The following is a 25,987-nucleotide window of genomic DNA, read 5'->3' as shown; positions in this document are numbered from 1 at the left end:
CATAGAGACCCATGTAATTATACAGAGACCCATAGACTTACATAGAAACCCATAGACTTACATAGAGACCCATAGACTTACATAGAGACCCATGTAATTATACAGAGACCCATAGACTTACACAGAGAAACAGACCCATAGACTTACATAGAGACCCATAGAGATACCCATAGACTTATACAGACCCATAGACTTACATAGAGACCCATGTAATTATACAGAGACCCATAGACTTACACAGAGAAACAGACCCATAGACTTACATAGAGACCCATAGAGATACCCATAGACTTATACAGACCCATAGACTTACATAGAGACCCATGTAATTATACAGAGACCCATAGACTTACACAGAGAAACAGACCCATAGACTTACATAGAGACCCATGTAATTATACAGAGACCCATAGACTTACATAGAAACCCATAGACTTACATAGAGACCCATAGACTTACATAGAGACCCATGTAATTATACAGAGACCCATAGACTTACACAGAGAAACAGACCCATAGACTTACATAGAGACCCATAGAGATACCCATAGACTTATACAGACCCATAGACTTACATAGAGACCCATGTAATTATACAGAGACCCATAGACTTACACAGAGAAACAGACCCATAGACTTACATAGAGACCCATAGAGATACCCATAGACTTATACAGACCCATAGACTTACATAGAGACCCATGTAATTATACAGAGACCCATAGACTTACACAGAGAAACAGACCCATAGACTTACATAGAGACCCATGTAATTATACAGAGACCCATAGACTTACATAGAAACCCATAGACTTACATAGAGACCCATAGACTTACATAGAGACCCATGTAATTATACAGAGACCCATAGACTTACACAGAGAAACAGACCCATAGACTTACATAGAGACCCATAGAGATACCCATAGACTTATACAGACCCATAGACTTACATAGAGACCCATGTAATTATACAGAGACCCATAGACTTACACAGAGAAACAGACCCATAGACTTACATAGAGACCCATGTAATTATACAGAGACCCATAGACTTACATAGAAACCCATAGACTTACATAGAGACCCATAGACTTACATAGAGACCCATATAATTACACAGATACCCATATGATTACACAGAGACCCATAGACTTACATAGAGACCCATATAATTATACAGAGACCCATAGAGATACCCATAGACTTACACAGAGACCCACAGACTTACATAGAGACCCACAGACTTACATAGAGACCCATATAATTACACAGAGACCCATATAATTATACAGATACCCATATGATTACACAGAGACCCATAGACTTACATAGAGACCCATATAATTACACAGAGACCCATACATAGAGACCCATATAATTACACAGAGACCCATAGACTTACATAGAGACCCATATAATTACACAAAGACCCATAGACTTACATAGAGACCCATGTAATTACAGACCCATAGAGATACCCATAGACTTATACAGACACATGGGCTTACATAGATCGATAGACTTACATTGAAACCCATAGACTCACACAGACACAGAGACACATAGACTTACATAGAGATCCATAGACTTAAATATATGCATTTTAACGTCTTTTGCACCGTACGTACCACTCCCATAGCCATACAGAACTTATAATTCAAGGACCGCTCTTACAGTCTCACCATCACCACCTTCATCCCTGCTCGCCGCCGACCCCTGAGTGCATCCACTCCAGCTGCTTGTCTTGGTAACTTACCCCCGCCCACCCCAAAAGATCCCCCTATTATAGCCCTAACAGACTGTAGGAGCAAGTGCTGTCAGCGAGTAGCACCTATGAAGGCCAGAACGGCCCACGAGGGGGTGGATGGCCACCACCACCACGTCCGGCCTTCTTTGTCGCCCGAGTGGCGATGTTTGCACACCGCACCAGGTTCTCATTTGAGGCTGAATAGACCCAGGGGAGACCCAGGACCGGTTCAGATAGTTGCCACTGATGTTGGCCGTGAGCGAGAATCGAACTCGGCTCGCAACGCGCAAGCCGTTCCCGCGACCACTCTCCACCACACCATCCTGGACACGTGCCCCCCACCGGTTACAACAAACTTCTGATTTACAACCACAACGCTGCCTTGGGGGCCGTCCATAAATGACGTCACGCGATTTTGGCCAATTTTTGACCTCCCTCCCCTTCGTCACACGGCGTCACAAGTCAGACCCCCCCCTCAAATATGACGTCACAAAGCTCTGCCCCCCCCCCCCCAAAATAAAACATGCTTCAAATCCTTTTAAACTATTGTCATTGTAGTGCGTATTTAATGTGGCGCTGCACTCTGATGTTGTAGGAAAAATCTTTTTTATTAAAAAGTCTATTTAATTAAGTAGAACGTGTTGTCTATATTGATTTAAAGTTGCGCATTTTGATGTGATGTCACATTTCTCAACCCCCCCCCCCCCTTGTCACACATCGTCACAAATGTCTGACCCCTACCCCCCTAGGTGCGTGACGTCATTTATGGACGGCCCCTTGTCACATTCTATTTCGAACCCCCAAGTGTTATTTGAATTATTTCCCCATTCTTCTGTGACATTAATTGCATCGTCTTGCATACAGCCGTGTTTAAAGGTCACGTTTTTAACATTTTTACAATAGTTTCGTTAAAGTCCCGCCCAATGAGCCGTGCAAGAGTCGAGGCATCTACTCCTGCCTCCAGTCACTCTAAAACTAAACTTACAAAAATATATATTTTATCAGGTAATCATCAAGGCAGCCCGTCGTACGCGATTGTTGGAAAAAATGAAGGTTTTGAGTCTGGGACCTCAACAACAGGGAAAGAGAGTCAACGGGACAGGAAAGGGAAAACTCTAAAACAAACTATAAACTATTCAAATTAAGATATAAACTATTTCTATATTACCAGGTCAGGCCCACTGAGCTATGCAGCTCTTTTTCAGAAGCGACCTGGCTACAAATGATAGCTCAACGAAGTGGCTTATCACGTGCGAATTTATAGCAGCCAAATATTCTAAACGCGTGACGTTGATCCTAAATGTGGAGGAAACAACCGGAGGAGCCGGAGATCAAATGCACGTGACCACAGGAAGAGAGAGAGAGACACCGAAAACTCCAAATAAACATCAGGCGTTAGGGTCGGGATCGAACCCACGGCCCTCCAGGTAGTTAACATCTCGCCACTGTGACTACCCTCAACCCTCACCCTACGACAACACCACTGCATGTTTTCACACTTTTATTATTCGGGTTGAGCATGTCTGTTGATGATATTACTTTTGCGAATGACAACACTGGTTGTTTAGTCGCTAAATGCCAATGTGTGTAATGATTACCACTCACGTCAACAGAGAACGGAAAAAAAATCATTGCTTACAGATTTCTAGCATTGCCAAAACTCGTGATTGTCAGAAATGAGAAGTCACAAGTTGATCACCTTACTCGTTAATTTGCAGCGATTTAAATCTCGTTCTATACACGTATTATTTTAACCCAGTGGCGTCGTACCGACATTATCACCTTGGGGGTGTGGAAATCGGTCAGGTTGGGCTCCCAATATTTGATTTGTCTCGCACGCTCGCACCTCGGGGTTATGACACACACATCGCGGCTCCTTTCACCTGCATCACGCCGTTACGCTCAAGGGCTCGAACATTTAACGCTGTAGGGGCGCTCCGTCTTGTCAAAACAAGTGTTGTTCTCACCTGATGATTGCTTGTGTTGCAATCGAAACGTGGTGAGAATTTTTATGTTTAATTTGTATTATTTTATTATTTCCCTTGTACGTGACTTTACCGAAAGAACCAAGAATACGTGTTGTTATTTTACACCGTTGTTGAAACATCTCATCATGGTGGTTGTCAAGGGGGGAGGGGCGCCCCCATCTCGTAGATTTGGCCACCGGGGGGGGGGGGGGAGTTGGGGGGGGGGGCAAGGGCACCCCCTGCCTGCCCCCCCCCCCACGCTAGTTACACCAACACGGTTTTAACCAGCATCTCCCCAAAACGAGCAATCCCCGGGACTCCGGTGCACGGACACGCGCGCGCGCGCACACGGACACGCGCGTGCACGGACACGCGCGTGCGCGCACACGGACACGCGCGTGCGCGCACACGGACACGCGCGCGCGCGCACACGGGCACGCGCGCACGCGCACACGGACACGTTTTTATTTTATTACACGCTTTTCATTAACTCACGCTGTCTGTTGTTGTTGTCGTTGTTGTATCCTCAAATCTTGTAACTCAATTTTAACCCACTACCCAATGTGGTATCGACTGCAAACTTGGTATACTTTTATCATACTGATGCCAATACTATATTATATAATAAAAAAAACTTCTTTAAACCATGTTTTTTATGTTATGTTTCGGCTTGGGTCTAATTGTCCACGCTCAACTGACGTTGGCTGTAAATCACCACGGTCCCCTTACGTTATGGTAAGCTTCGGGGCCACTTCATGGAGTCGTGAAGTTCTTCCATTACTCGTACATTTCATTAAAGCGTGTTTAAAAAAAATGTTTTTTTTAAATACTGTATTACTTATTATAAATATAGCCTTTGTATTTCAGACGCGACAGCGTGGGTAGCTATTTGTAGCCATGACAGTAAACATAGAAGACTGGGGGCACAAGTGCTGATAGCGAGCAGCACATATGAAGGAAGGCCCGGGACACGGCAACAACCAGAGGATGTGGGGTGGTTAACACCACGCCCCCCCCCCAACCCGCCTTTGTCTCCCACGTTTTGCGCACCGCTCTAGGCAGTCGTTTGAGGCCGAGTCGACCGACGGAGGAAGCCCCCGGACCGGTTCAGATAAATAATCATCGTCACCGAAGGTGGCCGCGAGCGGGAATCGCGTGGCCAGTGCGTGATAGTGCTGGCAGCGTGTGTAACACGTGCTGCGGGGCCCGCACTTTCAAGGGCCCCGCGCTGAATGCCTTCAAGCTATCACTTCCGGGTTCAGTGATTCTGCACTTGCTCTATTACTATAGTACTATACCGCCTTCAACTTTTATGAACGACTGGGTGTTTAAGGTTAGAGATTTGTCGTATTATCCGGCTGTATAGCAAATGAAAAAAATTACTTTACTATGTAAGTAAAAACATTTTTTTTCTATTTACATGTTTTTTTTTTATGTAGGGCGCATTCATAACATGTGCTCCAGTCCCCGCACTCGCTTCATCCGGCACTGAGCGGAGCCGCAGTGCGCTCACCGCTGACACGAGGCGCCTCCTATCGGCCAGGGGTCGGCAAGCTGCGGCTCTTGGAGGAGTTGCTTCCTGAGTGACTCATGCAGCCAGCTATGGCTGCAGGGTTTGGTGGTACATGTGGTACATGTTGTTTATGTCGTTTATTGTGAAAATTCGGTTACAGTTCCTATGATCGCTGTTGCATTGCTTGTATGGCTTTGTTTTGGGGATTTCGAAAACGTTTTATGGTTTGGCCATGTTTGTTTCTTGGAGTACGGAGTTAGACTGATGGCCTTAATCTAAGTTGTCTTGTGGTTGTTGTTGTTTGACTTGCATCCCACTGGGATTTTTGCACACAGCGTTGGTGTACGGTGCCTTTTCTGCAATATTTTGCCGTCTTTTTTTGGATTTTCTGTTTGCACATAGTCACATAGTCACTTTAAGATGTTTTCTTGTTCATGTTTTTTGCAGTTGCACCCGATTCAAGAGCCGAATGGCTCACAGGGCTGTACCCAATAAATGAAACAGAAAAACTGACGTTTATCTATTTATTTTGGACGCACCGTCTCGAATTCACCACGCGGTGCCTTGTGACGGCTCCTGAAATATTGCGGAGGTATATATTTATTTATTTACCGAATTCGAAGGCTCCTCTTATTATTTTGGTTGCCGACCCTGGGTAATGTAAAAACAAAGTTTAGTTTAAAAAAAAATATATATTTTATATTTAAGTGATTTGTTTCCCTTTCGTGTTTTTGCATGGTTTGTTGGAGCGTTCTGGACCCGCCCCTGCTGGACATCTGTAAAAAAAGAGCTTTATAGCTCATCGGATTCCTTCAGTATAAATATTCTGATTCTACTACAGCAGTGGTTCTTAACCTGGGGTCACGCTGCACCCCCTGGGGGTGTGAGACACGCACAGATGTTTTTAGAAGGTAAATAATCGAAAACACAAATTAATCACGGCCACGTATGTCACAACTTACTTTGTTTCATCAAACCCTCTGTGTATTCATTAACATTTTTTAAACGACTGAGAACCAGCGAGGCTGCAGGTTAACAAACACCGCACTCTTGGCTTAACAGTGTGTCGTGGCACAAGTGCTGTTAAGCGAGCAGCACCCACGAAGGCCGTCACCGCACACGAAGGCCGGGCGGGGGGGGGATGAGGAGGGGTCATCGACGAAGCTCTGCCACAATTGTTTTTCCCACCCCAAGGCTGCCGATGTTGACAGCCCCCAATCGCACGCACCCTGCTCCCGTGGGGGGGTCTCCGGTTACAGGGAAGGTTTCCTCCTCCCCCGCAGCGAAAGCAGCCACACAGACATTGTTGATGCGTGCACGTTCGTCGGAGTGGCGAACAACCCAGTGGGTAGGACCAAGTTGAAGAAGAGAAATAACATCGTTAGCTTCAGGCTTTTTCTGTTTGTGGTTTGGGGGTGCGGGTAAATAAATAGCAGCATCGTTGTTGATGGTGGTTGAGACATCGCCATGTTAATGTGTGCCAAAAAATCTGAATTAAATATACAAAAATAAAAGTCCCGGTAATTCGTAAACCGAGGCTCTAAAGTGGGCTGATGCGGTGTACAGGAGGAGGATGTGCATCTGAGTCGACTTTATCGATGACCGGTTGCAGCGGCGTCAAGATCGGCCTCTTCGGAGGAGGCTCGTGAAGGACGCCCGTGTCTGGGCAGACAGACGGAGGCAGTCGCCCTCCAGCAACAGCAGAGGATTGGACGCGCTCACAACGGGCAGAGCGCCGAGCAGATACAAACGCAGCAAAAAATTGGCACGTGAGGAAACGGTTTTCGAAGAGCAACACGTTCGCGTTCGTTTGCATTTATTAAATCAAGTTTCAATCAACCGAGGGGGGGACAGGTGCACACATATCCCAGGTGTGTAGTTACAAAAGAGCTTGTGTGTTTTTTAGGTTTGTTTCTTGACTGTACAGAGTTTTGGTTAAGTCCCCACGGTGTGATCGTGCACACCGCGTGTCTTCTATCACAGCCGGTCCAGATGACACCCCCCCGCTCCCCTCCCAGAACTCAAGCAGTGATGATGTCCTGGGTAAATATAACTTGATAACCCACAACAGATCATTGTCCCGGTGAGGGTAGGGCTTTGTTGGTTGTATGCGTGAACGCGTACAACCCTGTTGCGGACGATCCATTGCTGCTGGTCAGTGTTGGTTTGTGAATGCAGGGATAATAGGGCATCGAGTAAAATTATTTATTTTGCCACACGTATTTCTCTCTGCTGCTGCTCAAATCGTTACCCCGTAGTAGCCTCGAGCACCTAATGTCACAGAGGAAACCCCGCGTAGAACAGGGGGAGAAAGTACAAACTCGGGATAGAAAGGTGCCCGAGTCGGGAATCGAACCCAGGTGCGTCCTTCTGCGAAGCACGAGTGTTGCCACTGCGTTCTAAGCCTGCCTCCCGATTACTCTATGTAGGCATATAATACGACGTCACGTACGCTTTGCACGTTCTGGGTTTTTTGGATTTACCCGGACAACACCCCCCCCCCCCCCCCCGTGCCATCACACTGGGACCACCGATAGAGTTTGGCATCGCTGAAAAAATAGTTTTATAGCTCATCGGATTTCTCCAGGATAAATACAAATATTCTGATTCCGTGTTGCCTATTCATCCATCCGAGCCGGAGCCGAAAGCATCTCAACCGGCCCGGTTTGGATATGGTTTATCAAGTTATATATTTTTCCCTCCTTCCCATGAACAAGTTGTAGATTGACAAGGTGGCCCGATAACACGTGGCGTGGTTCAATACAACAACAAACCTGTGATGCACAATATTCACCGCTTTAAACAGGTAAACAATCACTCTACAGGCGTTTCATGTCAAACCCGGGTTGATGTTTAGCCCGCTGCACACCCGAGCCATCAGTTGCACAACCAAATAGCTGAACCAATAAGAAAAATAAATCTCTGACACGTGTCAATAACACCGTGTGGCCTTAAAAGGAAAATATATAACAGGCGACATGTCAGGCAATGGCCCTTCTTCAGAGCAATTACATCATTGTCCAAAAAGCCACCTATTTCGCGTTTAAGGCCACGCACCGCGTTATTGACAGGCGTGTTTGATGTTTTTATTTCCGTTCGTTGTTCACAACCACAAACTGCCAACCGAGCATCACAAAATGATTGAATCGCCATCGTCCCTAAAAACATCCCCAATATAAAGTATTACTTTTAAGGCCACGCGCGCACACACGCGGTGTTGTTATCGACGAACATTGCGGAATCGCCTACACAAGTCCGAGTCATTCTCTGCTGCAACCAACTGGTTGCGTGCACCCGGCTGCAAGAGGCGTGCAAGTTGCGCGCGAGTTGCGCGCGAGTTGCGTTCGCCCCACAACCGGCATACGACGTAGACGCTGCTGCTGCTGCTCTGCGTCGAGTCCCGTCGCCTTCGCGCGGCGAGGGAACCCCAACGGGACGTTTCGCTTCGGCCCCAGAGGTGGCTGGGGGCGGAATGATAAAGGCGCAGTCCTGAAATGGCTCTGCCCACGCCTTCGTAAGTGGCGAAAGGGCCAGCCGCTGGAATGAGTTGTGGACGAGGGAGAGAGCCCTCCTCTAGAGAGGGTAATACATCAGCCTCATCTGCTACGCTGGGGACGGGATGTCTAGGATGGGTGTGAAATAGCCCAGGCTTTACCTGACCGTTTCCGACCTGACGAATGGTGGTATAGCAGCAGTTTATTCTGCTGCGGAGTTCGGGGGGGTAATAAATTGGCCCATTGTTTCAACTGTCCCCCTGGGAGTTACAGGATTTCAAACGAAGGGTATTTAAACCGACAGTGATGCATTACATACAACCAATCTCACGAGTCTACTGGACATCTGTGAAAAAGAGCGTTACAGCTAATCGGATTCCTCCAGTACAAATACAGATTCTGATTCAGATTCTACCGTATTCTGAAAGTATCAAAAGGGTGACATCACCATAATTGTAATCATCATTAACGTCATCGTCATCAACAAAGTCATTTGCCGATTGGCGATTTATTTTAGTGCAAAACATTCTATAGCTCAGACAGAATGTGAACTTTGCGCGCCCGCAGGACACGATGACAGAGAGACAAGCCAATCGCCGTCGGTGTGAAACGTGTATAAATTAAAACATCGAGACAGACAACAACAATGCAAAGGGTGAAACGATGGAATCATATATATATTGTTTTGTGTAAACAACGCTCGGTCTAAATTTCAAACGCCACGCGAACATTGGGTAAAGGCTGGCCGAGAGGCCTACGATGAATTCCATATAAAGCACGAAACGGTAACACGACAAAACCTACTGCGGGGCAAGCGATTTCGCGGAAATAACAACAAACAAAATCAGCGTTGTGGACACAATTAAACAAACGAAAGAACGACAAAACTGCATAACATAACCACACCCCCGCACACACATAAACATCTCCCCCTTCCATCTCTTCTCTCCTACACCTCCTCCTGAGTTTACCCGTCCACCATTGCACGCTGTGAGGTGTCCACGGTAGGAAATGGTATCGGCTAAAGCAGCGACACTTTGGTTCTGTTTCATGACGTAAGAGGGGGGGGGGGTAACAGCCCCGCCCCACCAAGGTTTTCGTGGGGGTGCCCCCCTTGACCGTAGCAGGCGACCCGGCAGCATTTGTTTTGACACAACACGCACCGCCCCTCATGATGATGAGAAACCGGATCAGGGGTTGTGTTGTCGACATTTTTAATCAAAGGTGCCCCGTTTCGTAGACTTGGTAGAACTACGTGGCCAGACTCCCTCGAAGTCGCTTGTTCATAATTTAGCCGTAAGGCAAAAAGTCGAATGAATGCGTGACGACTATCCAAAACAGCCAGTCACTTCCGAAATACGTAATTCTTGTACATACAAAAAAAATACAATCCCCATCAGCTGACACCGATGGGGGAAGTGTCTGGTCTGGTGCCTGGCGAACCGAAGACGGCCACGTGACCGATTTTGGCGACCGATATCGAGCCTTACACTCGCGTGCGTTCTTTGTACCACGATTCGATAGACCGATCCTGGGTTCTTCGCAACTGCAAACAATACAAAATCTGCATGTCCATTACGCTGGCCGGTTGTACGTGCATCGCTCCTCAGGGAGGTCAGGACAGAGAATCGATTCGCCAGTTCAACTGCGGAAGTGGAGCTATTCGTCACCCTGCGACGAGAACCCTCCGTGCCCTGGCATCACGTCGCGACCGAACTGCCGAGAATCGTGGCATGGCCTTGGTGGTGTTTGCATTGCGGTCCTGTCGCTGTGTAAAAATGAACGCGTCCGCAATTTTAACTCTTTAAAGAGTCGGCGGTCTAACAACAGGGCCTAAGCGCATCATTATGTATGGGCACTGTGATGTCATGTGACGTCGAAAGGCATCCTATGGTCTCGATTTTCACCTTGAGGCATCTGGACATCACCCCTCGAGGTGGGTGTGGTTACAGCATTCTTGGATGACACACTCTTTCCCCCCCCCGTGTTTTACGGAACAAGTTGGTTGTCCATTTTAAAATCTGGTGCGTGTGTCCCGTCTGTCCAGATTCATACAGCTTTATTGATACGAGCCACAAGTTTGGAGTGCATCGTACTTTCCCGAGCATCTTACAATCCGGAAAATGCAAAATCACACCAGATTTGTGCCGGTGTTCATTCGGTGCTAATCTGCGAGGGTTTTGGCAGCAAAAATAAAATCGGAATTCTGAGAAATTCTCTAAACAGCTCAGAGTTTGGACCCACGTTTAAAAACTTGGTGCGCCAAGAGCACTGCACACGCCTTACACCTCCACGCATCTCTCCACCCTCTTATCAATTGCGCCCCCCCCCACCCCATCTCATCCCCCTTCATGCAATCGGCACGGCACCACCCCCTCTGACCCCCCCCCCCCTCGCTGGACACCTACACCGCACGCTAAAAAAATGTCACTGCCAACAACGCAGAGAGAGAAAAAATCATAAGAGTTTCCTTGGAAACGAAACATCGGAGCTCCCAGAAAGGAGCTCCCCGACCCATCACGACTGCACGGGGCCGGGGAGGTCACGCATGGGGATGCTGACCCCCGAGGGGTCTGCCTTGTAAGGGGGAGGCGGCGAGTCCTGGCCCGTGGACGACACCATCAGCAGCTTCCCCAGCTCCTCTTCCTCCTCGGTCTCCGCGACCGCGGTGCCCACGGGCGAGGCGTGGTCAGCGGGGGGCGCGTGGATGGGCAGCGGGGTGATGGAGATCAAGAGGCGCTGCGCGGGAAACAGGGAGGGTACGTAGGGGGTTTGAGTCCCGGACGGCGGGGGCGGGGTGGGGGGTGCCCAGAAGGAAGCAGGTTGCACAATTGCCCCAGCAATTCAAAAGTGTCATACGTTCACTTCTCATAGCAATCATCACTTCTCATACCACTCGTCACTTCTCATATCAATCGTTCCACTGCCCAGCTGTAGTCTTTGGCCTTCGGGACTCCCCCGGTGGCAGCTGCCTCTCCTGTGCGGCACAAGAATGACTCCAGCACCGGGCCTGCGAGTGGGCCTCGGCCTGCCAGTATAGGGGGGCCATGTTGCTATCAGCTGGGATACAATTGAAGTAATTTTGGGAGCAAGTTGTTGTTTTATTTGGCAAACATTATTCGTTCATCGTGTACACGGAAATCCACTGCTGGATGATGACATCATGTAGCACCTGTGACATCATGTAGCACCTGTGACATCATGTAGCACCTGTGTAAACGAGGCGAGATAGTTAAATGTACTTTTTTGGGGGGGGGGGGGGGGGGGCGCCCCTTCCGTCATGTTGGTTAAGCACGTGGGGTGGGGGAGCATAGACGTCTGAAGCGTAATACATTACGATAGATTTTTGCTGCACTGCCCTCTGCTGCCCACGACTCGAAGGCTGCACAGTTCGGCACGTTTAGGAATCCTCAGCGTTTGACGCCGATGTCAGAAATTCAGAAAATCCGACGAGCTCGCGGTTTCGAGAGGTTCATCGCGGAGATGTAAAGTGCGGCCGCTGGAAATCGCAAGAATTTTAGCACCTGAGAGTCTGATGAGAAACTAAACTATTTACTCTTTTTATTTTACCAGGTAAGGCCCACTGAGCTGTATAGCTCTTTTTCAGAAGCGACCTGGCCACAAATGATAGCTCAACGAAGTGGCTTATCACGTGGAAATGTGCAGCAGTCAAATACTCTAAACGCACGTTTCTAACTAAACGTGGAGGGCATAACCAGAGGACTCAGAGAAAAATCCACGCGACCACGGGGAGAGAAACATGCAAACTCCAAATATGCAGCAGGAGTCAGGGTCGGGATCGAAGCCACGACCTCCTGTGTACGAGGCGAGAGAGAGAACATCTCCTCGCCACCGTGGCTTGACATGAGTCGCGCGACTGGCGCAGCCGGCAGAGACTCCGGCGTTTAAGCTGAGACGGAGAAAAACGCGGCGTGATGCTTTGTTGTTAGTGATGCACTCCCCTTCACCACTCCCCAACCCACCCACCTGCCACACCCCCCCCCCCCCGTGTGGTTTGCCAAGAATCTGCCGCAGTGGGGGGGTGGTGATGATTACTCAGCGGTGGCGTGATGGAAGGGGCGGAATGAGCAACTTCCCCCGGGGGGGGGATTTGTCTCTCGTACAGATGTCCAGAGACGGAGCGCAAAAACATTCACAAATAAGCACGTGCGTGTGCGCAATGTCTAAGCGTGGGTTGGCTGCCGACATTACCCGCAGTCACATGAACACGCACACAAACACACACACAGAAAGATAAAGATTCCCCGTATAGCCTTAACGGACTGTTGGGAAAGTGCTGTTTTCGCGAGTAGCACCTATGAAGGCCGACACGGCACATAAAGGGGGTGGTTGGCCTACACCACGCTGATGTTTATACACCACAACAGGTACTAATTTTTAAGGCCGAGGTGACCTAAGGAAAGCCCAGGACCAGTTGTAATATATTAGCCACTGTTAATGATCGAAAGTGGGAATGGAACTTGGGTCACCGGGTTTGTAGGGCAGTGTGCTAACTACTACACCGATGGAACACATACATACCCATACACCCACACTGGCACACATACACATCCATACAATGTCACACGTACACACTGGTAAACATACACACAAAGACAAAGATCCCCCATATAGCCTCAACAGACTGTTGGGGAAAGTGCTATTAGCAAGTAGCACCTATGAAGGCCAGAACGGCACACGAGGGAGTGGGTGGCCAGCACCATGCCCAACCGCCTCTGTCTTCCCAGTAGCGATGTTTACACACCGCACCAGGTACTCATTTCAGGCTGAGTCGTCCTAGGGGAGGCCCAGGACCGGTTCAGATAATCGTCACTGGGTGTTGGCCGTGAGCGGGAATCGAACCCAGATCGCCAGGTTCATAGCGCAGCGCGCTAACCGCTACACTACCGCTCCCCACACATAGTACACACACACAGGCACACACACGTACACACATTGGCACGCACTGCACTACTATTAGACTTGGACCGCGCTGGTAACGCGAGAAAGCCTCGGTATAAAGTGCAGGATTGGCGGACAATTTTCACAACCACCCACCCCCCGCCCCCACCCCACCCACCGCTTCCCTTCCCCTCACCCACCCCTTTCGATCCCCCTACCCTTGTCTCCATCTGCCTCCAACTAAATCTCCCTCTCTCATCTCCCCTATCTCCCTCGTTTCACCCTCCCTCAATCCATTCCATTCAGGTCTCCAAGTAAGCAACTTGGGCACACGTGTGTGTGTGTGCGTGGGTCAGTTGGGGGCAGCGGTGGCACAACGAATCGCGCAATGTACTGCGAACCCCGTGACCAGAGTTACATTTCTGGCCACAGCGAGTTTGATACTTGAACTTGGGCCCTGTGCACGCTGGCTCAGACTTAAAACTGGGCGCCTGGGTAAGGAGTTGTTAAAGGATAACGCCAGCATGTGCTGGCCTTAATAGGCGCTCGCTAACAGCCCCGTGTCCCCCAGCAGACACCCGTATCTCTAGACACCCGTGTCATGCTATGGCGCTGTAGGAGTCATTATTATGAAACTGAAACTAAACTATTTATATTTTACCAGGTAACGCCCACGGAGCTATATGTACTTCGTACATGTAAAAACCCATTGCCCGAAAACCCCTTTACAATACAGTAATACAAAAGATTAAAGGCGCCAAATTTACAAAGACGGTCACTGCATTGCGCACTTTCGGATGCGCTCCTGCGGCCGTCTGGAACGCTTTTCCTTCCGAAACGAGGAAGCCACTGAGAGCAACGCACTTTTAAATCATCAAAATTGATGATTTAAAAAAAAGTGCTTTTTGTGTTTAGTTTGTTGTCCTTCCCCCCGCACCTCCGATTGGCACGTTGGCTAGGTACGGTGCAAAAGAAGTTCAACGTACGGCTGGGCTGGCTGGCCACTGCCATCTTCCCGACCCCACTCCTCAGCGGTTCCTCGGCGTGCCTCCCGAGTCATCATGGGAGAGCGAGCGAATGGTTGTTGGTATGCGTGGGCGAGCTTAAAATTATAAACTGTAGTTATGATGAATCTAAATGCGCTTCCCGTAACGCGGGCGACGCCGTGGACTCGTCTCGGGGGGCAGCGGCTTCCCAGAGGGGCTGCCGTGTGCGGTCAATCTGTCCATTTGAAAGCACGAATCGCACGCAGCGTTTGAAACGCAAAGTGAGTCAACAAGCGCGGCGAGTGCATCTGGCGATGCGTCGAGCTATTCTACGCCGTAGATGTCATTTCTCGAGGAAGAACAGCATTTAAAATAAATAAATATTCTCATCGTGACAATTTCTGCTTTGTTTTACCCAGCCCTTGCAGCCATTGTCCTGGCGTATGTATCTCGTAGCACCAAGACTTTACCTTTGGCGACTAGCACAGCTGTTCATTGAAATGACCCACGATTTCCCGGTATTTTAGCATTTGACCCCATTCGTGTACCAGAAACTCGCGCGCAAAGTCTCCAGCGTACGCAGAGATCCGCCTACCAATTCCAGGCGCATCACAACGACCGTGTAACCACCCAGGTGTGGGCGTGCGCGTGGGCACGTGGGTGGGCACGTGGGTGAGCACGTGGGTGGCTAAAGCACAGCAAGTTGGCACAGTAGGGGGCACAGGTGGTGCATCAGCCAGTCATCTCAGTCAGTCGACCCGTGGCACCTGGGTCTGCCCCGTGACCTCCTGCCAGCGGGCGTTCGATACTTCACATGGCCTCAAGGTGCACATGGCCTGGCACAAGCGTCGTGGTGACATCACCGCCACTTAGTGGCGAATGGCGGTTGTTGTTGAGCACGTGGGTAGGCGCGTGAGTGAGCGTGGGCAAGCGTCGGTGTGGGCGCATACCTCTCTGAGCGAGCCGGGGATGGTGTAGAGCGTGTGGGCAGCGCCCAGTGGGATCCAGATGATGGACAGAAGCGAAATGCACCAGCCCAGCGCCTCGGCCCAGCCTGGATACACGTAGTGGCCGTAGCGCGCCGGCTTGTACTGCACGATGCTGAACACCAAGATGCCCTGTGAGGTGGGGGGCCAAGTTAGGTCCAAGCTGCACAATTTTTTATTTTACCAGGTAATACCCACTGAGCTATATAGCTCTTTTTCAGAAGCGACCTCGCCAAATAGTCTAAATGCATGATGTTGACTCTAAATGTGGAGGGAAATTCAGGAGGATCCGTCGAATGAGCCCGACTGAAAATGTATAAATATATGAATATTAAATTGGCTACTATTCTGGCAACGACCGTTCTTTATAGCAGTGTCATTGGGCGACACAGATCATGCATTTATATGCAATCTATGGATCTCTGTGTGAGTCTATGAAAGAGACTTCTGATCTTCGTGTGCCCTTACAGCCTTCATAGGTGCTACTTGCTAACAGCACTTGCCCCAGCGGTCTAATGAAGGCTATACGGGGAGGGAATCTTTGTCTTTGTGTGTTTGTGGGGAGAGGTCCTCACAGAGACGAGCACCGGTGCACAGAACCGCCAGCAGACGCGGAAGAAGATGTTCGGCGGTCGCCCCAACATCTCCTGCACGTTACTGGAGAGGCGGTCCACTCCTGAATAGGGACACGCGCAATGAGCCATGCTCACTCATTATCCATCCGAGATCGACCCCAGTGGCTCCCGAGCAGGAACCGGGTGGATTGTGGTGTCGCAGAACTGCGAGGGATATGGCGACAGCTTGGAGGATGACGATGATGTTACAGAGCGATCGTCTTTATTGTAAGGCCCGCGGGCCACTGGCAGCCCCTGGTGGCCTTAAGTGCAGCCCCTGCATGCAGCCCCCGACAATTCACAAATGTCAAAGCTACCCCATCGTGCTGTCAAAGCCCAATGGTTTCAAATGCGTGGCGGTGACCCTTGCACACCCCTCCTCTGAAAATGAGTGAAGAACACACTGACGTAGGGGAATAAACTATATATATACAATTGTTTTTTATTCAACCAGGGAAGGCCCACTGAGCTAAAAGCAATTTTTCAGAAGCGGCCTGGCTATCACAAATGACAGCACAACGAAGTTGCTAATTATCACGGGGACATTTATAGCAGCAGCCAAATACTCTAAGCGCGTGGTGATGTTGATTCGAGACGTGGAGGGAAAAACCGGAGGACCGGAGAAAAATCCACGCGACCATGGGGAGAAAGAGCACACACAAACTCCCAATACACAGCAGGCGTCAGGGTCAGGATCGAATCCACGACCACCTGCATACCAGGCGAAGCGGTTAACATCTCGCCGCACGTACCATAGAGCCAGCAGATGGCCACCACCTCGAAGAACGCGAGGAACATGAGCGACGTCACCGCCGTGTAGTGGTCCATCAGCTGGAACACGTAAATCCCTCCCTGCAGGATGGCGAGGGGGCACACACAGCGGGGTTGGTGGATTGCACAGAGATCGCCGTCGTGAGATCGCGACGCTTCCCCAGGCCGACAGGTGCCCCCCCCCCCCCCCCCCCCCGGAGGAAGTAGGTTTGTGGCGTGAACCTGAAACCTGACTGGGCGTGGATGACAGGGTCAATGCCAGTGCGATTATTAATGCTCATGTTGGTGCTTGGCATAGTTTAATCGGAACGAGTACGCTACTTTGTGGTGTCAGTGATAAGTGTCGAGGCTAGCTTAAGTATTGGTGACAGCAATCGGTTTGAGTGTTAAAGAGCGTTAAGCTTCGGTGTCTGTGTGGGGATCCTTGTGAGTGATGGTTGCTGTTCACCATGTTAACGGTAGCGGATATTGGGCTCGTGCGGATGCAAGCGTTGGTGACGAGTGCTGGCGTTAGTACGAGTGTTAGTGCCAAAGTCAGTTATTGGGGATAGTGCTCGTGTCGATGTTGGAACTAGTGTTGGTGTCAGCGGTCAGCGCTGGTGGTCAGCGCTGGTGGTCAGCGCTGGTGGTCAGAGTGGGCGGCACCTGCGTGACGTTAGGCAGGCCGAGCAGGAAGGCGACGAAGCAGACGAGCAGCACGACGAGCTCCTTGCGCTTGAGACGGCGCAGCAGCGCTGGGCCGCAGCCATCCATGAGGCTCGTCACCATTACCTCCACCATGGCGAACTTATGCACACACATACACACACTCATATACCATCACCTCCACCATGGAGATCATACATACACACATGCACACGCACTCACCATCACCTCAACCATGGAGATTGTACATGCATGCACACGTATGCAAGCACGCACACTCATAAACCATCACCTCCACCATAGAGATCATATAACAACAACAACCGCCATTCGCCACTAAGCGGCGGTGACGTCACCACGACGCTTGTGCCATACATACACGGACACACACGCACGCACTCACTCATATACCATCACCTCCACCATGCAAATCTTACACACACATGATGGCAGGTGCTGGCCTGCAAACACATTCATCACAAAGACAAAGATCCCCTGCATAACCTTAACAGACTTTTGGGTGAAAGTGCTGTTAAGCGAGTACCTCTGAAGGCCGGCACGTCCAGCCCGCCTTCTGTCTCCCTAGTGGCGATATTTACTGTACACCGCCGCACCAGGCACTCATTTGGAGGCATTCGGCAGCACGACCACCCTCCACTGAAGCCAACCAAAACTCACCTGGGAGTCGAGGCCCAGGCAGAGCAGCATGAAGAAAAAGGAGACCGCCCAGAAGGGAGACACGGGCATCGTGACGAACGCCTCCGGGTACACGACGAACACAAGCCCCGGGCCTGAGCGACACACGCACACGATGCCCCCCCCCCCTTTTAGCATCTCCTCCGCTCTCCTGCTACACCTCCCCCCCAGTCCCTAAACCCCACCGAGCCCCCCCCCCCCCCGCCACAATCTCGCAGCATGGACAATGAATGCTCGCGAATAGTCGGACATCACAAGCGGGGTAGAATTAATACGGTAAGTCGTCTTTTGCAACCGATATCGTGAGTCGCGTTTGATTTTTTTTGGGGTCAGATCGTTCGCGTTGAGTAAAACGTCGTGTTGTACACCCTCCACCATCCGACCCGGCCGATTGATAACATTGTCACGTGACGAACAAATGCGGCTGATGTGCAACTGCTTCCGCAGTACCACTGTTGGGGACGATGCTGGAGAGCTATCCCCACACGGTTTAACAATTGAGTACTGACCTTTCGCTGGTGGCTACAACCAGCACCATTAGGCAGGGGCGCCATTGTGGCGAGATGTTAACTACCTCGCCTGGTATACAGGGGATGGTGGGTTCGATCCCGACCCTGACACCTGCTGCTCTATATTTGAAGTTTGCACGTTCTCCAGGTCCTCCAGTTTTTCCCTCTACATTTAGATCCACTTCTACGCGATAAGCCACTTCGTTTTGTTCCATCACGTGACAACTTGATTAACTGGCCGCGTCGGGTATGAGGAGGGGTGTGTAACGACGTGATGTTTTACTTCACGCGAATGATGCGATCCCAAAAAAAAATCGATGACGAATCAACAAAGCTGGGTGCGTGCTGGGAGTGTGCATACGGGAGGCATTCGTGTTTCTCACTGAATATTCCCCCGGGTAGACTGGCCGACAGGAGAAGGGATAGGATCGTGGAGGGCGGCCTAGGCCTAGATTAGAAAGCCAAGACAAAATTCCATGATGCAGCAGCAGCAGCTGTAATCATCGCACAATGTGGGGGAGCACATGGACGCATTAGACAACCATTCTTGGAGTTTCGTAACTCTAGTAAGTATGGCGGTGACGAATCATAAACGGCCATAGCGAAAGGCATGGTGGATGTGGTGTGCTGGGTGTGGGGAGTAAAATATTTTTTCCCGTATCGTGAACCCAGTTCCGATTTTGGCTGGAAAAATTCGGATGTGCCGCCCCATTCTCTACGGCGGGGAGGCAGTCGATGAGTGTCAGCCGTTAAACACCTCCCCACCGGCACAACGGGGTTTAGGGGGTGGGCACATCGCCCATCCAGGTGAGTGGAGGTGGTGCGGGCACTGGGTTAGGGCCGCTTGTGCGTACACAGCTCAACTGGGAGGGCGACACCAGGCCTCGCTTGGAGGCTTCAAGTCGGCACAGAGCTCATGGAAGGAAGGAGAGGTGGGGTGGCAGGTGTTGCACGGCAGCTCAATTTCCATTCGGCAATAACACCATGGCCTTAAAATGGGGGAGGGGGGGGGGGAGTATATATATTATATAGGTGACGTTTCACGCAATGGCCCTTCTTCATAGCACACAACAAAATCAACACATGCAATTAGAAGAATTTAGAGGAGGGCAGAGCTGAGTGTACAGAGTAGTGGTTGAGTGTAGAGGAAGCTAGAGGTGAGGGTAGAGAGTAGAGGTGAGTATAGAGGAGTGTAGTGGGTGAGTGGAGAGGAGGGCAGAGGTTAGCGAGGATGTATGTTTCACTTCTCTCGCACCGTACGTAGCCAACAAGTGCTAATCGGAGGTGCGGGAAGTAGTGATGAGTAGTGGTGAGTAGAGGTGCGTAGTGGGTGATGGCAGGGCCATACCGTCGGTGGCGATGTTGCTGACGGGAAGGCCGTGGATGTGGGCCATGTAGCCGATGGCCGAGAAAATGACGAAACCTGCGAAGATGCTGGTGGCCGAGTTGGCGAGGGAGACCACCAGGGTGTCCCTACAACAACAGACAACCGCAACGACGACACCATGGCAGAACAATCACGCACACGCATAGACGATTCTGTGATGCTCGCCCTCGGGAGTGTTCAAATCAGCTGATGACAACCATAGCGCCTCGCGCGCCAGGCACAGCACGGGAGGCGGTGTCGTCCGTAGGCGTCGTGGAGGCCTCGGGGAGGCTGGGATAGCGGCTCTGCCGGGGAGGCCGTGGGAACAACTCTCCGATCAACGTGGCCGTTTTGTTTCTCTAGGCGAGCCCCCTAATAATCGCGATTCGTAATCGATTTTTTCAGATCAGATAGTCGCGTAGGTCAATGGTGTGAGTTGTAAACCCCTCCGCCACCCGATGCGACCATTAAAGTTGCCGCGCAATGAGCTCAACGTGGCCAGTTTACTACCGCTTCACATACGAGCGTGTGACACTCGAGGAGTTCCCACGATTCCGATGGGTGGTTCACGAACCCACTTGCTGTACTGCCACCTCTTGGCCCACCGTGATCTGGCAGTTTCGCAGATCCCCGTGTGATCCGGCGACGTACGCGGTCCGACGAACGGACACGGCGACCGACCAATCATTGCACACACAGCGCGCCCCTCCCCTACCCGCGACTTAGGGGGGGCCCCGCGATTCAGTCCGACCCGCACTCGTGACTTGATTCACCTGCGGTGGAAACAGCGGCCTCTAGTGGCTGGGCCACTCACCGCAGGATGTTGTTGTTGAACTTGTTGTAGCTCGACAGCGAGATGAGAGAGCCGAAGCTCACGCCAATCGAGTTGAACACCTGAGCGGCGGCATTCACCCACACCTGGTGGGGTGGGGGTGTGGTGGAAGGGGGTAGGTATTAGGGGGGGCCCTGGGTTTCAGTGCTCTGGATAAGCTAGACACAACGTCCACCCCCTCACGCACCGTGCCGGCCCTGATGGTGACTACAATGGCGAGGACGACGACGATGGTAACTATGGTGACCACGATGGTGACCACGATGGTGACCACGATGAGGAATGCACGCAGCCCTTTTGCCCCCCCCCCCCCAATCACCTGCTGCCACGGTGACAAGAGGTTAACTACCTTGCCTGGTATATAGGAGGTCGTAGGTTCGATCCCGACTCTGACGCCTGTTGTATATTTGGAGTTTGCAGTGCGCCTATCTCCATGTGGCCGCGTGGATTTTTCCCCGGGTCCTCTGGTTTTTCCCTCCACATTTAGAATCAACGTAATGCGTTGCAATACATTTCCACACGATAAGCCACTTCGCTGAGCTATAACTTTTGAAAAAAGAGCTACCTAGCTCAGTGGGCCTTACCTGGTAAAAATCAAAAAAAATTTAGTTTATAGATTAGTCTTCCCCTGGGTGAGCGAGGGAAGTGAAGGGGGGGGGGGGCTGGGCTCTCACCCACCTGCACTTCGGTGAGGCGCCCCCACACGGGGGTGAGGAAGTAGTAGATGCCGTTCATGGCGCCCGGCAGCTGCACGTTGTTGATGAGCAGCGCCAAGAGCACCACATACGGGAAGAGCGCCGTGAAGTACACCACCTGCGTGCAGACAAAGATCCTCCGTGTGGGCCACGCACACTGTTGGGCCTGGAATGGCGGTATGGCCAGAGCCACGGTGTGGCCAGCACCACGGGGGTTTCCAGCCTTCTGTCTGTCTTGGTGTGGGGTGGCCAGGATGTGGGGGGGGGGGGGTACCCTCAATTTTTTAAAGGGGGCCCCAGTAATCAATCAATCAATTAAACTTGAATTATTTAATATAGCGCCACTTTACAATGCAATCGTCACTCAGCGTTTCACACGTAAACGTAACAACATTCCATCATTAACATTCGAGATACACAAAACAGTAAAAAAGAGTATTACACGGTTCAGCATGTATAAATTGAGATGATAAAATGAACCTCATTAAAAAAACAACAACCGAAATTAAAACAACAAATAGTCGACCACAACAAAGTAATCTATTATAATTTTTCAGTTGACCGAACATCAGCTGTTCCGATTGGCCGACGCCCCCCCCAGGGGGGTGCTGCTGCCTGCCGCCTTCACCTTGCCCGTGGACTTTACGCCGCGGAAGATGCAGAAGTAGACGAGGACCCACGCGAGCAGCAGCAGCCCCAGCAGCTCCCAGCGCATGCCGCCCAGGTCCTCCACACCGCCGGTCATCTGCAGCACTGTGTGGCTGTGGGGGGGGGTGGCATCAAGGGAGACCACCACCACAGCGGGAGGAGGGTGGGAGGGCGGGCGGTTAAGGAGGAGGTGATGAAGAATGGTTGGACGCCAGAGTTTGTGCAAGTTTTTTACCCCGTTACTGGCTGCCTTCCTGCTTTGAGGGCACCGGTTGGCAAGATGTTAACTACATCGCCTGGTATACAGGGAGTTGTGGGTTCGATCCCGACCTTGACACCTGTTGTATATTTGGAATTTGCATGTTCTCTCCGGGTCCTCTGGTTTTTCCCTCCACATTTAGAATCGACATCACCACGCGTTTAGAGTATTTGGCTGCGATACATTTCCACGTGATAAGCCACTTCGTTGAGCTATCATTTGTGGCCAGGACAACTTCTGAAAAAAAACTATACAGCTCAATAGTTAGTTTTTTTGTCTGTGGTAGGATTACAGAGCTTGGGGCAATCTTTGGCGCTAGTACTCGCTGCTTGCCCGCTCAGTCCGTGGTTTCTCCCCCATGCCTCGGGGCGAAAACCGTGCACGTCATAAAATTTACGGCGATTTACAGCGACCTTATTTGTATTCTCCGCAACAACGCAATTACATAATTTTGCATGGAACTAGGACCCGCATCTTAAAAAAAGAGACTTTGCCTGTAACATCTGGCAGCTCACCAGCGTGTATTCCAATAAGTCTGACTCTGCCGATGAAGCCCTCAGTGTCGAATCAGGTCCAATTTTTTGCTCTTACCTAATCACTGCCGCCCCAAAAGTATGCAATTCATTCCTCGATGGCCGTCGGGGGCCAATGGGTTGTGCAAGACTTCTTTCGCACCGTACGTAGCCAACCGTGCTAATTATCATCTCTGATTCGCACGGTTGGGTACGAACGGTACGAAACAAGTTAAACATACATACAATTGCAATTGGCTCCAAGATGCAATTATCTTGAATGACACTATACTAAAAAAGATCAGATTCTTTTAAATAATACATTTTTTTTTTTTACTTTACGCTGGCGCAAGCAGAAATTTCCACCGTGCGCTCACTCGAAGTAGTGCTGGCTGGCGGAGATGCCCAAGCTCTGGTTCCGCGACATCGCCACGCTGCTCGCATTTGCCAGCGTCGCGGCAATGGCGGTGCTCCCATTAGCTGTCGCCGCCATGCTCCCGGCTGGCGAGAACCAGGGCAGGGGGCTCTGGAAGGAGCGGAAGAGGTAGTAGAGCGCCCACGTGACGATCACATTGTAGTAGGTGCACAGCAGGAAGGAGATCGCCACCGTGGCCACGCCCACGCCTGCGTGCGCATGCCGTCGCAAAACACATCCACCAGCACTGTCAGCGTCGTGACCGTCCATCAGCAGCAGCAGCAGCGTTATCAGAATCAAAAGTTTATTTCCCAGAGTAAAGCCCAAGTGCAAACCCGGCCAGCAGTTATTATGTTTCATTTTCACTACCAGCAGCAGCTGCTTTATTACAATCAGGCTCACGGCCAACACCGTCGACGATTATTGGAACCGGTCAATGGCCTCCCCCCCCTAGGTCAGCCTCAAATGAGTACCTAGTGCAATGTGTAAACATTGCCACTGGGGAGACAAAGGCGGTCGGGCGCGATTCTGGCCACCCACCCCCTCGTGTGCCGTGCTGGCCTTCATAGACGCGAGCTAACAGCATTTGCCCCAACGGTCATTTAAGGCTCTCTGGGGAATATTTGTCTTTGTGTGTCCCCCCGAGTTAGCGAAACAACTGTAAAGGTCACCACGGCAGCGCAAGCACGAAAGTGGTGGTGTCGTCAGTCACGTCAGGCCTGGCTACCGCCCCCCCCCCATTGGCGATGTTTACATACCACACCAGGCACTCACTCAAACCGAGGTCGCCTGTGTATTGGTCTTTGTTATTGTACGTGTGTGTGTGTTTTGGTGGGTGCGTGTGCTTGCGTGTAAATCTACATCCATCCGCGTGTATGACGAGACGTAGCGCAGCAGTTGGCGCTCCGAGCTATGGACCCGGCGCGTCGAGTTCGATTCCCGCTCACGGCCAACATCAGCGTCAAAATATTTGAAGCGGTCCTGGGTCATCCCTAGGTCGACTCACATTTAATCGAGTACCTGACACGGTGCTGTAAACATCACCGCTGGAGAGGTAAGGCAGCTGGCCACACTACCCACTCGCTACGCCGTGCTGGACTTAAAATTATCAATTGATTTTTTTAAACCAGGGAAGGCCCACTGGGCTATATCGCTCTTTTACAGAAGCGACCTGGCTGCCACAAATGATAGCTCAACGAAGTGGCTTATCATGTGGAAATGTATAGCAGCCAAATACTCTAAAAGCACGTTTCTAAATAGGTGCATGCTTATAGAGCACTTGCCCCAACACCCTGCGTAAGGGATATATGGGTGGAGGGGGGGGACTTTTGCCTTCGTCCTCTCTGGGCACCTTTGAGCAGTGGACAGAGCCTGGCGAGTGCGTGTACGGGGCCCAGGCGCGTGTACTGCCCCACGGAGAGCTCCATGAACAGCAGCGGGATCCCGCACAGCGCCAGCATCACCACGTACGGCACCAGGAATGCACCTAGCACACGAGGGACACACACACGTGTACATTGGTGTGGGTATACGAACCTGGAGCATGTGTGTGTCAATGTCACCACATGTTTGAGGCCAGAGTCTGGGCTGGTGTCAGTGTAGGGGTCACGGTTGGGGGTAGGGGTTAGGGAACTCTGAATTGAGGGAGGGACCTAGGATGGAATCAGCGTGCGAATTCACTCTCTCTCCCCTTCCTTGTGTCCATCCATCCCACAATCTCACCAACTCTCAGTCTCTCTCTCTCTCTCCTTCACCGTTATCTCACTCTGCCTTACCACACTCTCTCTCCCCCAATCTCCCCATCCACCATCACTTCCCCCCCCCCACGTCACGTCCCTCTCTGTTCCAGCCACTGCTGTTTCTGTGAAACCATGCAGGGCAACCTGGGAATTGTTCTCAAAGTCGTTGTGGGTGGGGAAAAGGTTACGCATCCAGCGGGGGCTACGAAGGCTGCGCATATAGAGTTCTCTCCACCCAGTCTCGCCAAAAGCCGGGGGGTAAGCGGGGGCAAACGCCCCCAGGCTCCTTAAAAGATTCCAAGAACTTGGCAAGATCATGTAAGACAGACCCCGGTGTTAGGGATTAAAGGACTGAGATTTATGTTGGAAAATACGGCGACTGCACTCTGCGTCTGCCAACTAACTGATGCGCGTACTTTAATAATAACTTTTTTTTTACTACAGCTTGTTTACCTGGGAAATTCTCACCGAGTCTCAATGCACGCAAGAAGCAGGAGTCGAACCCAGGCCCTTCTTGCCGCGCGGCATGAGGATTACCACCGTGCCACCCAACCGCAATTTTGTAAGTTTCTTTTTAATCAAAAGTCTATTTTACGAGTAAAGCCCTTTGAGCCCCAACTGGACATCTATGAAAAAGAGCTTTATAGCCCATCGGATTGCTGCAGTATGAATAAATATTCTGATCCTG

General features: G+C 50.8%; 1 protein-coding gene across 1 annotated transcript in view; it reads right to left on the bottom strand.

Annotated features, from left to right (window-relative positions):
- Nucleotides 1–11,082: 11,082 nt before the first annotated feature.
- Nucleotides 11,083–25,987, bottom strand: part of LOC144719361 (sodium- and chloride-dependent GABA transporter 1-like) — a 29,508-nt gene continuing 14,603 nt past the window's right edge. The window contains exons 2-13 of the mRNA XM_078595224.1: nucleotides 24,912–25,046; nucleotides 23,523–23,769; nucleotides 22,355–22,487; nucleotides 21,710–21,844; nucleotides 21,014–21,117; nucleotides 20,182–20,306; nucleotides 18,307–18,419; nucleotides 17,629–17,769; nucleotides 16,965–17,064; nucleotides 16,174–16,274; nucleotides 15,563–15,730; nucleotides 11,083–11,463 (exon numbers count right to left, since the gene is read on the bottom strand). Coding sequence (XP_078451350.1) covers nucleotides 11,242–11,463; nucleotides 15,563–15,730; nucleotides 16,174–16,274; nucleotides 16,965–17,064; nucleotides 17,629–17,769; nucleotides 18,307–18,419; nucleotides 20,182–20,306; nucleotides 21,014–21,117; nucleotides 21,710–21,844; nucleotides 22,355–22,487; nucleotides 23,523–23,769; nucleotides 24,912–25,046 — 1,724 coding nt within the window. The 3' untranslated portion in view covers nucleotides 11,083–11,241. The remainder of the gene's footprint in view (nucleotides 11,464–15,562; nucleotides 15,731–16,173; nucleotides 16,275–16,964; nucleotides 17,065–17,628; nucleotides 17,770–18,306; nucleotides 18,420–20,181; nucleotides 20,307–21,013; nucleotides 21,118–21,709; nucleotides 21,845–22,354; nucleotides 22,488–23,522; nucleotides 23,770–24,911; nucleotides 25,047–25,987) is intronic.

Source organism: Lampetra planeri, chromosome 6 (assembly GCF_965212315.1).
Source record: "Lampetra planeri chromosome 6, kcLamPlan1.2.h2, whole genome shotgun sequence".
NCBI lineage: Eukaryota > Metazoa > Chordata > Hyperoartia > Petromyzontiformes > Petromyzontidae > Lampetra > Lampetra planeri.
Note: the sequence above shows the minus strand (reverse complement) of the source record. Positions and strands in the feature narration are given on the sequence as shown.